At 34.8% G+C, this 14,126-nt stretch overlaps 1 protein-coding gene across 1 annotated transcript in view; it reads left to right on the top strand.

The window, feature by feature from the left end:
* The window catches only part of LOC123771803 (sodium-coupled monocarboxylate transporter 2), a 211,933-nt gene that overhangs the window by 159,150 nt on the left and 38,657 nt on the right, over positions 1–14,126 (top strand). The window contains exon 9 of the mRNA XM_045764531.2: positions 9,419–9,582. Within this exon, the coding sequence (XP_045620487.2) occupies positions 9,419–9,582 (164 nt within the window). The remainder of the gene's footprint in view (positions 1–9,418; positions 9,583–14,126) is intronic.

The raw sequence follows: 14,126 nt of genomic DNA, 5'->3' as shown, positions 1-14,126 counted from the left end.
CCACGACACTGTACACCACAACACTATACACCAGACACTATACACCACAACACTATACACCACGGCACTATACACCACGACACTATACTCCACGACACTATACACCACGACACTATACACCACGACACTATACTCGACGACACTATACTCCACGACACTATACACCACGACACTATACTCCACGACACTATACACCACGACCCTATACACCACGACACTATACACCACGACACTATACACCACGACACTATACTCCACGACACTATACACCACGACACTATACACCACGACACTATACTCCACGACACTATACTCCACGACACTATACACCACGACCCTATACACCACGACTCTATACTCCACGACACTATACACCACGACACTATACACTACCTGACAGGGCGCCTGCCAACTGGGTGGAAAGCGCTTCGGATTCGTAGTCCTGAGGTTCCGGGTTCGATCCCCAGTGGAGGTGGAGACAAATGGGCAAAGTGTTTCTTTCACCTTGATGCCCCCTGTTACCTAGCAGTAAATAGGTACGTACCCTGGGAGTTAGACAGCTTCTACGGGATGCTTCCTGGGGGGTTGTGTAACGAAAAAAGGCCTGGTCGAGGACCAGGCCGCAGGGACGCTAATCCCTGAAATCATCTCAAGATAACTTCAAGACCTCAAAAAATAACCACGACACTATATTTCACGACATTATACTCCACGACACTATATACTCCACGACACTATACTTCACGACACTATACTCCACGACACTATACTCCACGACACTATACTCCACGACACTATACACCACGCCACTATACTCCACGACACTATACTCCACGACACTATAGACAATGCTACTATACTCCATGACACTATACACCACGACATTATACACCACATCACTATATACCACGACACTATACACCACACCAAAACACCCCGGCTGGTGAATGCATTAGGCAATGATGTGGTGGAGGCTGACTCCATACACAGTTTCAAATGTAGATATGATAGAGCACAATAGGCTCAGGAATCTGTATACCAGTTGACTGACGGTTGAGAGACGGGACCAAAGAGCCTGAGCTCAACCCCCGCAAGCACAACTAGGTGATTACAACTAGATGAGTACAGCCAAACACACACACACACACACACTCACAGCCCCACTCACACAAACACACACACACACACACACACACACACACACACACACACACACAGCCCAACTCACACAAACTCACACCCACACACAGCCCAACTCACACAAACACACACCCACACACACACAACCCCACTCAAACACATACACACACACACACACACACACACACACACACACACACACACACACACACACACACACACACACACACACACACACACACACACACACACACACAGTGTCCTTAATTTGTATACCATACAAGGTGATGGAGAAGATAGTGACAAAAAACCTAGTAACACATCTGGAGAGAAGGGACTTCGTGACAACCCATCAACATGGGTTCAGGGAGGGTAAATCTTGCCTTATAGGCTTAATAGAATTCTACAATCAGGTGACAAAGATTAAGCAAGAAAAAGAAGGATGGGCGGACTACATTTTTTTGGACTGCTGGAAAGCCTTTGACACAGTACCCCATAAAAGGCTGATGCATAAGCTGGAGAAACAGGCAGGAGTAACTGGTAGGGCAGTCCAGTGGATAAGGGAATAACTAAGCAATAGGAAGTAGAGAGTTACAGTGAGGGGTGAGATCTCAGATTGGCGTGAAGTCACCAGTGGAGTCCCACAGGGCTTTGTACTCGGACCTATCCTGTTTCTGATATAAGTAAATCATCTCCCATAGGGTATAGACTCATTCCTTTCAATGTTTGCTGACGATGCCAAAATTATGAGAAGGAATAAGACAGAGGAGGACAGCTTGAGGCTTCAAGACCTGGTCAAGCTGCAGGAATGGTCGAACAAATGGTTGTTAGAGTTTAATGCAAGCAAATGTAATGTAATGAAGATAGGTGTAGGGAGCAGGAGACTAGATACAAGGTATCATTTAGGAGATGAAATACTTCAAGAGTCAGAGAAAGAGAAAGACCTGGGGTTTGATATGATGCCAAACCTGTCCCCTGAAGCTCATATCAAGAGGATGACATCAGCGGCATATGCCTGGTTGGCTAACATAAGAACAGCCTTTAGAAACTTGTGTAAGGAATCTTTCAGAACATTATATACCACATATGTCATACCAATCCTGGAGTATGCGGCTCCAGCGTGGAGTCCATATCTAGTCAAGCATAAGACTAAACTGGAAAAGGTTCAAAGGTTTGCCACCTAGAAGAAGGATCAGAGGAGAAGAGACAACTAACACAACACCTATACCCCCTATTAGACTATTTTACAGGAACTTCTTTTCCACAGCTCATAAAACGGAGGAAAGGGTCCTGAAAGATATTGTTAATAGAAACGTTATCCCTACAGACAAAAATCAGAGGATACAACTGACGATTTACTATAAAACCAGAAAAACGGCCAGCCTACTCATGAGAAACTCTCCAGACACAAAACAGAACGCTTTAAAAGAGACTAATGTCGTCTATGCCTTCAAATGCCCACTTGGGGACTGTAAGCTCCAAAAAACCCAGTATATAGGCAAGACAACAACATCTCTTTCTAGGCGTTTAACGATGCATAAGCAACAGGGCTCCATTAAGGAACATATAATCTCTTCCCATAACCAAACCATCGCCAGAGAAATCCTAGTAAACAACACAGAAATCATCGATAGATACAGCGATAGCAGGCGGCTTGACGTTTGCGAGGCACTACACATCAAGAAGTCAACACCAGCAATCAACAGCCAATTATTGCACAACAATATTCTACCCACCTCAAGACTCCGCTCCAATATAGAAGCATCAAGAAATATGGACCAATAGGCTTTCTACAAACACTTCTATTCAATACCCATTGTTTCTGTTCTGTCTTGTGTTGATACTTTTAATACCCTATTAATATCCCCTCCTGTTCTGTCTTGTGTTAATGCCACATCACCCTTCCCACCTCACTCAAATGTAGATATAAAATCAGAGATACGTTCTAATCAGTTGTGTATTTGTGAAGTCTTTGAAAATGTAATAAGTTTTACGAAACGCGCCCGTGTCGCGTCAGACTAGAAATAAAAATGAATTTTGGAGAAGTGATTTTTGATTTACCTCCAACAGTGAAGCGTAATGTACGAAAGATTGAGAAAATTCGTGTTAGAATTATTAATCTTACTTTTTCGGTCATATTTAATAATATATGTCTACAGGAAAGACTGCTACCAAAATATACTAATATATATATATATATATATATATATATATATATATATATATATATATATATATATATATATATATATATATATATATATATTACACTTATTTGTATAATTTGCACGACGTTTCGAACCTCCATGGTTCATTCTCAAGTGAACAGATCTTACAATACTAGTTGATTTTATACCCGCATTAGGTATAAAATTATATATAATTAGGTATATATATATCATTAGGATATATATCAAAAATTATATATCATTAGGTATATATATATATATATATATATATATATATATATATATATATATATATATATATATATATATATATATATATATATATATATATATATATATATATATATTACACTTATTTGTATAATTTGCACGACGTTTCGAACCTCCATGGTTCATTCTCAAGTGAACAGATCTTACAATACTAGTTGATTTTATACCCGCATTAGGTATAAAATTATATATAATTAGGTATATATATATCATTAGGATATATATCAAAAATTATATATCATTAGGTATATATATATATATATATATATATATATATATATATATATATATATATATATATATATATATATATATATATATATATATATATATATCAAATATATATATCAAAATATATATCAAAATTATATATAATATAAGATATATATCAAAATATATCAAAAAATTATATATATGAAATATATATAGATATAGAGATATATATCAAAATTATATATCATTAGGTATATATATATATATATATATATATATATATATATATATATATATATATATATGTCGTACCTAATAGCCAGAACGCACTTCTCAGCCTACTATTCAAGGCCCGATTTGCCTAATAAGCCAAGTTTTCATGAATTAATGTTTTTTCGTCTACCTAACCTACCTAACCTAACCTAACCTAGCTTTTTTTGGCTACCTAACCTAACCTTACCTATAAATATAGGTTAGGTTAGGTTAGGTAGGGTTGGTTAGGTTCGGTCATATATCTACGTTAATTTTAACTCCAATAAAAAAAAATTGACCTCATACATAGAGAAAAGGGTTGCTTTATCATTTCATAAGAAAAAAATTATAGTAAATATATTAATTCAGGAAAACTTGGCTTATTAGGCAAATCGGGCCTTGAATAGTAGGCTGAGAAGTGAGTTCTGGCTACTAGGTACGACATATATATATATATATATATATATATATATATATATATATATATATATATATATATATAACAAATAGTGTTTTCCTAACTCAACGTAGGGTTTATTTTTCTACACATCTCTCTCTCTCTCTCTCTATATATATATATATATATATATATATATATATATATATATATATATATATATATATATATATATATATATATATATATATATATATATATATATATATATATGTCGTACCTAGTAGCCAGAACGCACTTCTGAGCCTACTATGCAAGTCCCGATTTGCCTAATAAGCCAAGTTTTCATGAATTAATTATTTTTCGGCTACCTAACCTACCTAACCTAACCTAGCCTAACTTTTTCGGCTACTTAACCTAACCTAACCTATAAAGATAGGTTAGGTTAGGTTAGGTAGGGTTGGTTAGGTTCGGTCATATATCTACATTAATTTTAACTCTAATAAAAAAAAATTGACCTCATACATAATGAAATGGGTAGCTTTATCATTTCATAAGAAAAAAATTTGAGAAAATATATTAATTCAGGAAAACTTGGCTTATTAGGCAAATCGGCCCTTGCATAGTAGGCTGAGAAGTGCGTTCTGGCTACTAGGTACGACGTATATATATATATATATATATATATATATATGTCGTACCTAGTAGCCAGAACTCACTTTTTGGCCTACTATTCAAGGCCCGATTTGCCTAATAAGCCAAGTTTTCATGAATTAATATATTTTTTCTAATTGTTTTCTTATGAAATGATAAAGCTACCCATTTCATTATGTATGAGGTCAATTTTTTTTATTGGAGTTAAAATTAACGTAGATATATGACCGAACCTAACCAACCCTACCTAACCTTCCCTAGCCTATCTTAATAGGTTAGGTTAGGTTAGGTAGCCGGAAAAGTTATGTTAGGTTAGGTTAGGTAGGTTAGGTAGTCGAAAAAGCATTAATTCATGAAAACTTGGCTTATTAGGCAAATCAGGCCTTGCATAGTAGGCTGAGAAGTGCGTTCTGGCTATTAGGTACGACATATATATATATATATATATATATATATATATATATATATATATGTATATATATATATATATATATATATATATATATATATATATATATATATATATATATGTATATATATATATATATATATATATATATATATACATATATATATATATATATATATATATATATATATATATATATATATATATATATATATATATATGTATATATATATATACATATATATATACTACCTAACCTAACCTATCTTTATAGGTTAGGTTAGGTAGCCAAAAAAGTTAGGTTAGGTAGTCGAAAAATCATTAATTCATGAAAACTTGCCTTATTAGGCAAATCGGGCCTTGCATAGTAGGCTGAGAAGTGCGTTCTGGCTACTAGGTACGACATATATATATATATATATATATATATATATATATATATATATATATATATATATATATATATATATATATATATATATATATATATATATATATATATATATATATATATATATATATATATATACTGTTCTTAAGGATTCCCCCATTTTGCACCTGCAAGATAACGTTAGATTTTAAGGGTTGACGAATGTTAATCTTCTTGTTTGATGAACTGTTCATTTGAGACAGTTAAAATAAGCACACGTCAATATATATAAGACAACAAAAAGGTATAAGAATGATTCACATCTCAATCAAGCAACATTTACAATTGATGTAAATTATTTTAGGGTATAATACATAAGTTTTGTATTTAAACTTGATTTTAGTGTTTAGTGTAATACATAAGGAGTACTTGTGATCCTGTGGTCCTGGGTTCGATCCCAGGCACCGGCGAGAAACAAAGGGCAGAGTTTCTTTCACCCTATGCCCCTGTTACCTAGCAGAAAAATAGGTACCTGGGTGTTAGTCAGCTGTCATGGGCTGCTTCCTGGGGGTGGAGGCCTGGTCGAGGACCGGGCCACGGGGACACTAAAAAGCCCCGAAATCATCTCAAGATAACTAAATGTATTTTGAATGTTTCATGCAGCCATTAAATATCATTCACAATTTATTAATGAATTTTACAAAAAATATCATAAATTTTATATTTAAACGTGTAAAAACTATTTGTAATACATTAGGAACAAAATAGTTTTAGAAAAATCGTAAATTATAAAAGATATATGTTTGGATTTTTGGAGTAAAAGTTTCTCAAATGCTCTCCTGCACCATTCTCAAGACAAGTTATTCCTACACCTTAGGGAAAATGAAAATGAAAGTTTTCAAAACGTTTTGTGTTTGCTGGGTAGTACCCTATTGATAGACTTTCACATATATATATAATGTGACACAACCATTATGAAGTTACATATGAATACAGCCTTTAACCCTCAAACCATGAGGGGTCCAAATGGCTTCAACACCCACAGGGGCAACAACAACAAAAATTAAAAAATTTCTTTCGTCTTATAAAAGTGTTAATTTTTGTTCCCTGATCGCGGAAAAAATAAAAAAAAAATCGTAGGCGGCATATTTTAGCTGCAATAGGGTAGGGATGTCTGGCAAAAAAGGGGCGTTGACAGAGCCTTCGCCAGACAAGGTCTACTCTGCCCGAGCTGTCAGGCGGCAGGTGCCACAAATATATTATTACCTAATTTATTTAAATATGTCTAATTGATTTTTTCTTAGCTTTTTTGCAGTAATATTATTCAATAGTGATAATTGTGATTTATTTATATAATAAAATGTGTGAACCATCCCTGTACTCAAAATTATGATGTGCATATTAGTGATTCAATTATTATGTTCATATAACAATAAACAAATAGTTTTGCTGTTATTACACTATATACACAGGTTATATATACGTATCTGAATATTTTGCTCACCATAACGAACCACTAAGTTGGTATTGTGAGTCAAAATACAACGAGGAGTGACCGCCATACACCAGCCAGTCACTCACTGCCACTTCCTTCCTCAACAACACCTCACTCACCATCATTCTCCTCCCACAATACTGTTTTTGCATTTATTCACTATACACAGACGTTATAGATAAGTATTAACATGTTTTGTTTACCATAACTGTACATCTAAGCTTGTATGGTGAGTAAAGGCCCAAAGACGTAGCTACTCAAACAGTCAGCTGGTGGGGGCCACCCTCAAGGCCAGATGCACTAATATTTCTCCTCCAACAATACTGTTTGTGGTGTTATTATGCTATATACACACATTATATATAAGTGTCTACCCGTTTTATTCACCATACCTGTACAAATAAGCTGGTATGGTGTCCAAAGACCATATTGGCCACCAGTAAACAACATGACAAATCGTGCAGACGACGCACCTCCCTCACCAAAATGGCGGCTCCCAACCTACTCCTATTGCTGTTATTACACTCTATACATACATTATATATAAGTATCTACATTTGTATTCACCATAGCGAACCACTAAACTGGTATGGTGAGTGCAGTCAATAAAAGGTGGCACACACAGTCAAAAGACCACGTCACCACCCTCCCTCCATGGAGCACAGCGCTAAATATCACCACAATCCAGATATTATCAGAATCCTGGTCAGTTTTATCACAGTCAGGGGTCTTCTGTAATACTATCATCGCTAAATAATAGCATGAACATATATATTATGGCATTTGTAGGCGATGCTGTGGTCACAAGCTGAACAGCGGTGCTGTGAGCTCATGCTGCGTGCATTAGCCTTGATGGCTCACTGAGTACTGAAACTCTCACACCCAGGAATGTTAGCCTGGATTTTTTTCTAAGTGGCATCTGGCAACTATCGGTCATGGCTGCACTATAGCTGCCCCTATCCCAGGCGGGGCATTTAAATTATAGCGCTAGACACGAAATCATATATATATATGACTTGCGCGGTTTTGGTTTTGTCACTGAAATCATATATATATATGATTTGCACGGTTTAAGGGATAAAGCTAAAAAGAACATTTACAAAACAAACAAATACATAATAAATAATAATTTGTCTTGGATAGCCTCAGTCTAGTCTGCAACCAACGGCCGTTCTCGTCCTTCATTAATACTAACCTTACTCTATTCACATGTATAATATCAATGTATCCCACCACATGAGTGTATTCATATACAATAATCAATTTCTTCAAGTTCCCTTCGGAATGCCTAGTCAACAAAGGGCATTTTTACTTAATGGATGGTATTACTTAGTGGAGGGAGGGGAAGGGCAGATTACTTATCTAGGAAATGATATCTCCTGTGGTCTGAAGCTCCCATGTGTCACTAGCTCACCTCACATAATTCTCTCTTAACATAGTTATAAACATAAAATGGATATAAACCAAGATATATAAGAATAAAGACTTACAAAGTATATGTTCGAGAGTGTCTTGGTGACCCATGGACTTAAGCTCTTGCAAGTGAGGATAGAAACCAGTATACATCACACTACCATCGACCATTTTCAGACACATAGTGAAGAATACCACTTGCCTAAATTGGTAAATGTTAATGATGCCAGCTCTAGTTCATGTGAATATATTGTGACCCTCTCTTTAGTATTGCTTCCTTTTGTGTTGTGTACTTCTTATAATATACCTTCTGTTGAATGTTGCAGGGACTGTAGTAAATACTCAGACTTGATTTCTTGGCTTTATTAGTTGTGATAGAATAAATATCCAGCACACCAAGGTCCTGAGGACCTGCCTCTAGGTAGGTCTGTGAGGTACTGACTCGCTTACTAGAAAGGCAGCTACTGCCTGCTCTGAGAAATGATGTCATGAGGCTCACTGGTCACCGTATTGGCTGCTCACCAACCGACATAGAATTTAAAGGCTTGGAAATAGTTATGTATTTATCTACGGGCATTCACGATACTCTGTACTTTTAATAGCACGAACCCTGCAGGGAGCCTTCGTTGGTGAAATCGTCAGCTTGATCTTCATGTTCTGGATCGGAGTGGGTTACCAGATGGCCAGATCTTCGGGCCAGATCAAGCTGGCAGCCATGCCCACTAGCATAGACGGCTGCCAGAACCTCACCATCGTTGAACTCCCCTTCCCGCATGAACCGTAAGTAGCATCACACTCTCGATACATATTTGAAAACATATCAAATAAAACAGTTGTAGGTTTATAGCCAAATTCGATCAGTACCAGTTAACAACCAAATGCAGTGACTCGTACATATGTTTAGCCTAGCTTCAAGCCAATATTTACCCGAGTCTTTCCCAAGTGAAAACTTATCGAATTGGCATCCATTAAACTTGTGCTTTATTTTGCGTTGATATATTTAGCCCCATTTGATGATCCCTTGTTTACCATTTTATTAAAATGGTGAATGTTTTGGCATTTGGTAACTTTATTATTATTTCGTTCACACACACATACACATATATACATATATATATGTGTGAATATCACGAAAATAAACACGTGATTAAGAATGTGACAATGTCAGACCACGGAGGAAAAATGAAACAGGAAATTTCCTTAAGTACTTTCGTATATTAAATACATCTTCAGAAGGTCATTTTACAGATCGAGTGATGGGTATAAATAGGCAGGAGAGAGTGGTGAAGTAAGGTGAGGTACAATACTTGGACAACGCAGACGGCCCATTGGCCCATCAGATGCACCCAATTGGCCCATCCGATGTAGCCCAATGGCCCATCTGATACAGCAGACATACAAGCATAATACATAGGTAATTATAACATAAAGAGGTAAATATATACAATAAATTAGTGAGACAAATGTTTTTCAATGATTCTACTTAAATCGCCCTTTAGCTGATCTATTAGAAATGGATCTAAGTTATATAGACCACTGCTAATATTCAAATTACTTTCTTTGGTGATCTGTATCAAAGCAGATTCAATTATGTTTCTGTTATAGGTGCTTTTACAATTTGTTATTGAAGAAGCACTCTCCCAATCAATTTGGTGAGGTTTTTCTGACAAATGCACAAACAAAGCATTAGACAATTGGCCATGTCTTACAGAGTATTTATGTTGCGATATTCTACATTTTAAATCTTTAGATGTTTGCCCGACATAGAACTTATTACATTCCTTACAAGGTATTTTATAAATGACGCAATTATCACTACGAGGGCTGTTCCTTACTAATAGCTTACCAACAGTGTTTTCGTAGCTAAACATTACATCTATATTAAAAAGTTTCAAGGCCTTGACAATACTCTCAAACCCAGAGAAATATGGTAAACATAACACATTCTTTGGGCGAATCCTTTCACTGCATACATTATTATAATATGTACGACGAGCTTTGTTACGACAAACTTCCCAAAAATTCAGTGGGTAACAAAGCTTAAGACCAATCGAATCAATATTCTTAAATTCTTCATCTAAGAATTCTGGACTCACAACTCGAAGAGCTCTTAGATACATTGAAGAAAAAATTGACTTTTTTACATTGTATTTATGCCCTGAAAAATAATGAACATAAGATAACAATTATATCTTATGAACATAAGATTAAGGAAATTTCCTGTTTCATTTTTCCTCCGTGGTCTGACATAGTCATATATATATATATATATATATATATATATATATATATATATATATATATATATATATATATATATATATATATATATATATATATATAAATGTTAGTATATTTTGGTAGCAGTCTTTCCTGTAGACATATGCTATTAAATATGACCGAAAAAGTAAGATTAATAATTCTAACATGAATTTTCTAGATCTTTCTTATGTTTCTTTTCACTGTTGATGGTAATTGAAAAATCAATTCTCCAAAATTCATTTTTATTTCTAGTCTGACGCGACACTTTGAACGCGTTTCGTAATAACTAATTACATTTTCAAAGGCTTTTAGTTTACACACACACAACTATTACCAGCAAACACTAAACAGAGTTCTTACTATGCTATGATTTAAACAGCTTTCATTTTTCATTTTATACCTGCATTTTGGGTGAGGTGATATGTTACAACAGTTTTGGATGAGGTGAACAAAACTTCAACACAGGATAGAACATGAAACAATGGGTATTTAAGGTAAGAATGGAAGTAATTGCAGAGGCCCTATTGGCCCATATTTCTTGATGCTTCTATATTGGAGCGGAGTCTTGAAGTGGGTAGAATATAGTTGTGCATTAATTGGCTGTTGATTGCTGGTGTTGACTTCTTGATGTGTAGTGCCTCGCAAACGTCAAGCCGCCTGCTATCGCTGTATCTATCGATGATTTCTGTGTTGTTTGCTAAGATTTCTCAGGTAATGGTTTGGTTGTGGGAAGAGATTATATGTTCCTTAATGGAGCCCTGTTGCTTATGCATCGTTAATCGCCTGGAAAGAGATGTTGTTGTCTTGCTTATATACTGAGTTTTTTGAGGCTTACAGTCCCCAAGAGGGCATTTGAAGGCATAGACGACGTCGGTCTCTTTTAAAGCATTCTGCTTTGTGTCTGGAGACTTTCTCATGAGTAGGCTGGCCGTTTTTTTGGTTTAATAGTAAATCGTCAGTTGTATCTTCTGATTTTTGTCTGTAGGGATAACGTTTCTATTAACAATATCTTTCAGGACCCTTTCCTCCATTTTATGAGCTGTGGAAAAGAAGTTTCTGTAAAATAGTCTAATAGGGGGTATAGGTGTTGTGTTAGTTGTCTCTTCAGAGGTTGCATGGCATTTCACTTTCCTTCTTATGATGTCTTCAACGAAACCATTGGAGAAGCCGTTGTTGACTAGGACCTGCCCTACCCCACAGAGTTCTTCGTCGACTTGCTTCCATCCTGAGCTGTGGCTGAGAGCACGGTCGACATAAGCGTTAACAACACTCCTCTTGTACCTGTCTGGGCAGTCACTGTTGGCATTTAGGCACATTCCTATGTTTGTTTCCTTAGTGTAAACTGCAGTGTGGAAACCTCCGCTCCTTTCCATGACTGTTACATCTAGAAAGGGCAGCTTCCCATCCTTCTCCATCTCGTAAGTGAAACGTAACACAGAATTCTGCTCAAATGCCTTCTTCAGCTCCCGCAGATGTCTGACATCAGGTACCTGTGTAAAAATGTCGTCAACATACCTGCAGTATATGGCCGGTTTCAAGTTCATGTCGACTAAGACTTTTTGCTCGATGGTACCCATGTAGAAGTTTGCAAACAGGACACCTAGGGGAGAACCCATGGCGACCCCATCTACTTGCTTATACATGTGCCCATCCGGGCTCAAGAAGGGTGCCTGTTTAGTACAAGCTTGGAGTAGTTTCCTTAGAATGTTTTCTGGTATGTCAAGAGGAGTACAGGCCGGATCACGATACACTCTGTCCGCTATCATCCCGATTGTTTCATCCACAGGTACGTTGGTAAACAGTGATTCTACGTCCAACGAGGCTCTTATCCCTGTGGCCCGTGTTCCCCGCAGTAAGTCAACAAATTCCTTTGGAGACTTCAGGCTGAAGGCGCAAGGGACATAAGGAGTCAGCAAGCCGTTGAGTTGTTTCACCAGTCTGTACGTGGGTGTGGGTATCTGGCTGATGATTGGCCGAAGTGGGTTTCCAGGCTTATGTGCCTTGACATTTCCATACGCGTATCCAGGTTTATATTCCCCAGTAATCGTTGGCAGGTGGAGTCCGGATTTCTTGGCGTTTACAGTTTCGATCAATTTGTTGAACTTTGCATTCAATTCGGCTGTAGTGTCCTTCGTTACCCTTTGGAATTTAGTTTGGTCAGAGAGTATGAGGTTCATTTTCGCCAGATATTCGTCTTTTTTAAGAATGACGTATATATATATATATATATATATATATATATATATATATATATATATATATATATATATATATATATATATATATATATATATGTTTATTTTGTTTTATTTTACACGTGTTTATTTTCGTGATATACACACACACATATATATATATATATATATATATATATATATATATATATATATATATATATATATATATATATATATATATATATATATATATATATATGTATATATATATATATATATATATATATATATATATATATATATATATATATATATATATATATATATATATATATATATATATATATATATATATATATATATATATATATATATATGTGTGTATATCACGAAAATAAACACGTGTAAAATAAAACAAAATAAACATATATATATATATATATATATATATATATATATGTTTATTTTGTTTTATTTTACATATGTATATATATATATATATATACATATATATATATATACATATATATATATATACATATATATATATATATATATATATATATATATATATATATATATATATATATATATATATACATATATATATATATATATATATATATATATATATATATATATATATATATATATATATATATATATATATATATATATATATATATATGTTTATTTTGTTTTATTTTACACGTGTTTATTTTCGTGATATACACACACATATATATATATATATATATATATATATATATATATATATATATATATATATATATATATATATATATATATATATATATATATATATATACATGTCTGGCAATCTTTCCCAGTGTCTTACAACAGATGAGACCATGGCTGCCGTAT

The sequence above is a fragment of the Procambarus clarkii genome, chromosome 75, assembly GCF_040958095.1.
Source record: "Procambarus clarkii isolate CNS0578487 chromosome 75, FALCON_Pclarkii_2.0, whole genome shotgun sequence".
Classification (NCBI taxonomy): domain Eukaryota; kingdom Metazoa; phylum Arthropoda; class Malacostraca; order Decapoda; family Cambaridae; genus Procambarus; species Procambarus clarkii.
The sequence above is the reverse complement of the archived record's forward strand: the minus strand, read 5'-3'. Positions and strand labels throughout refer to the sequence as shown.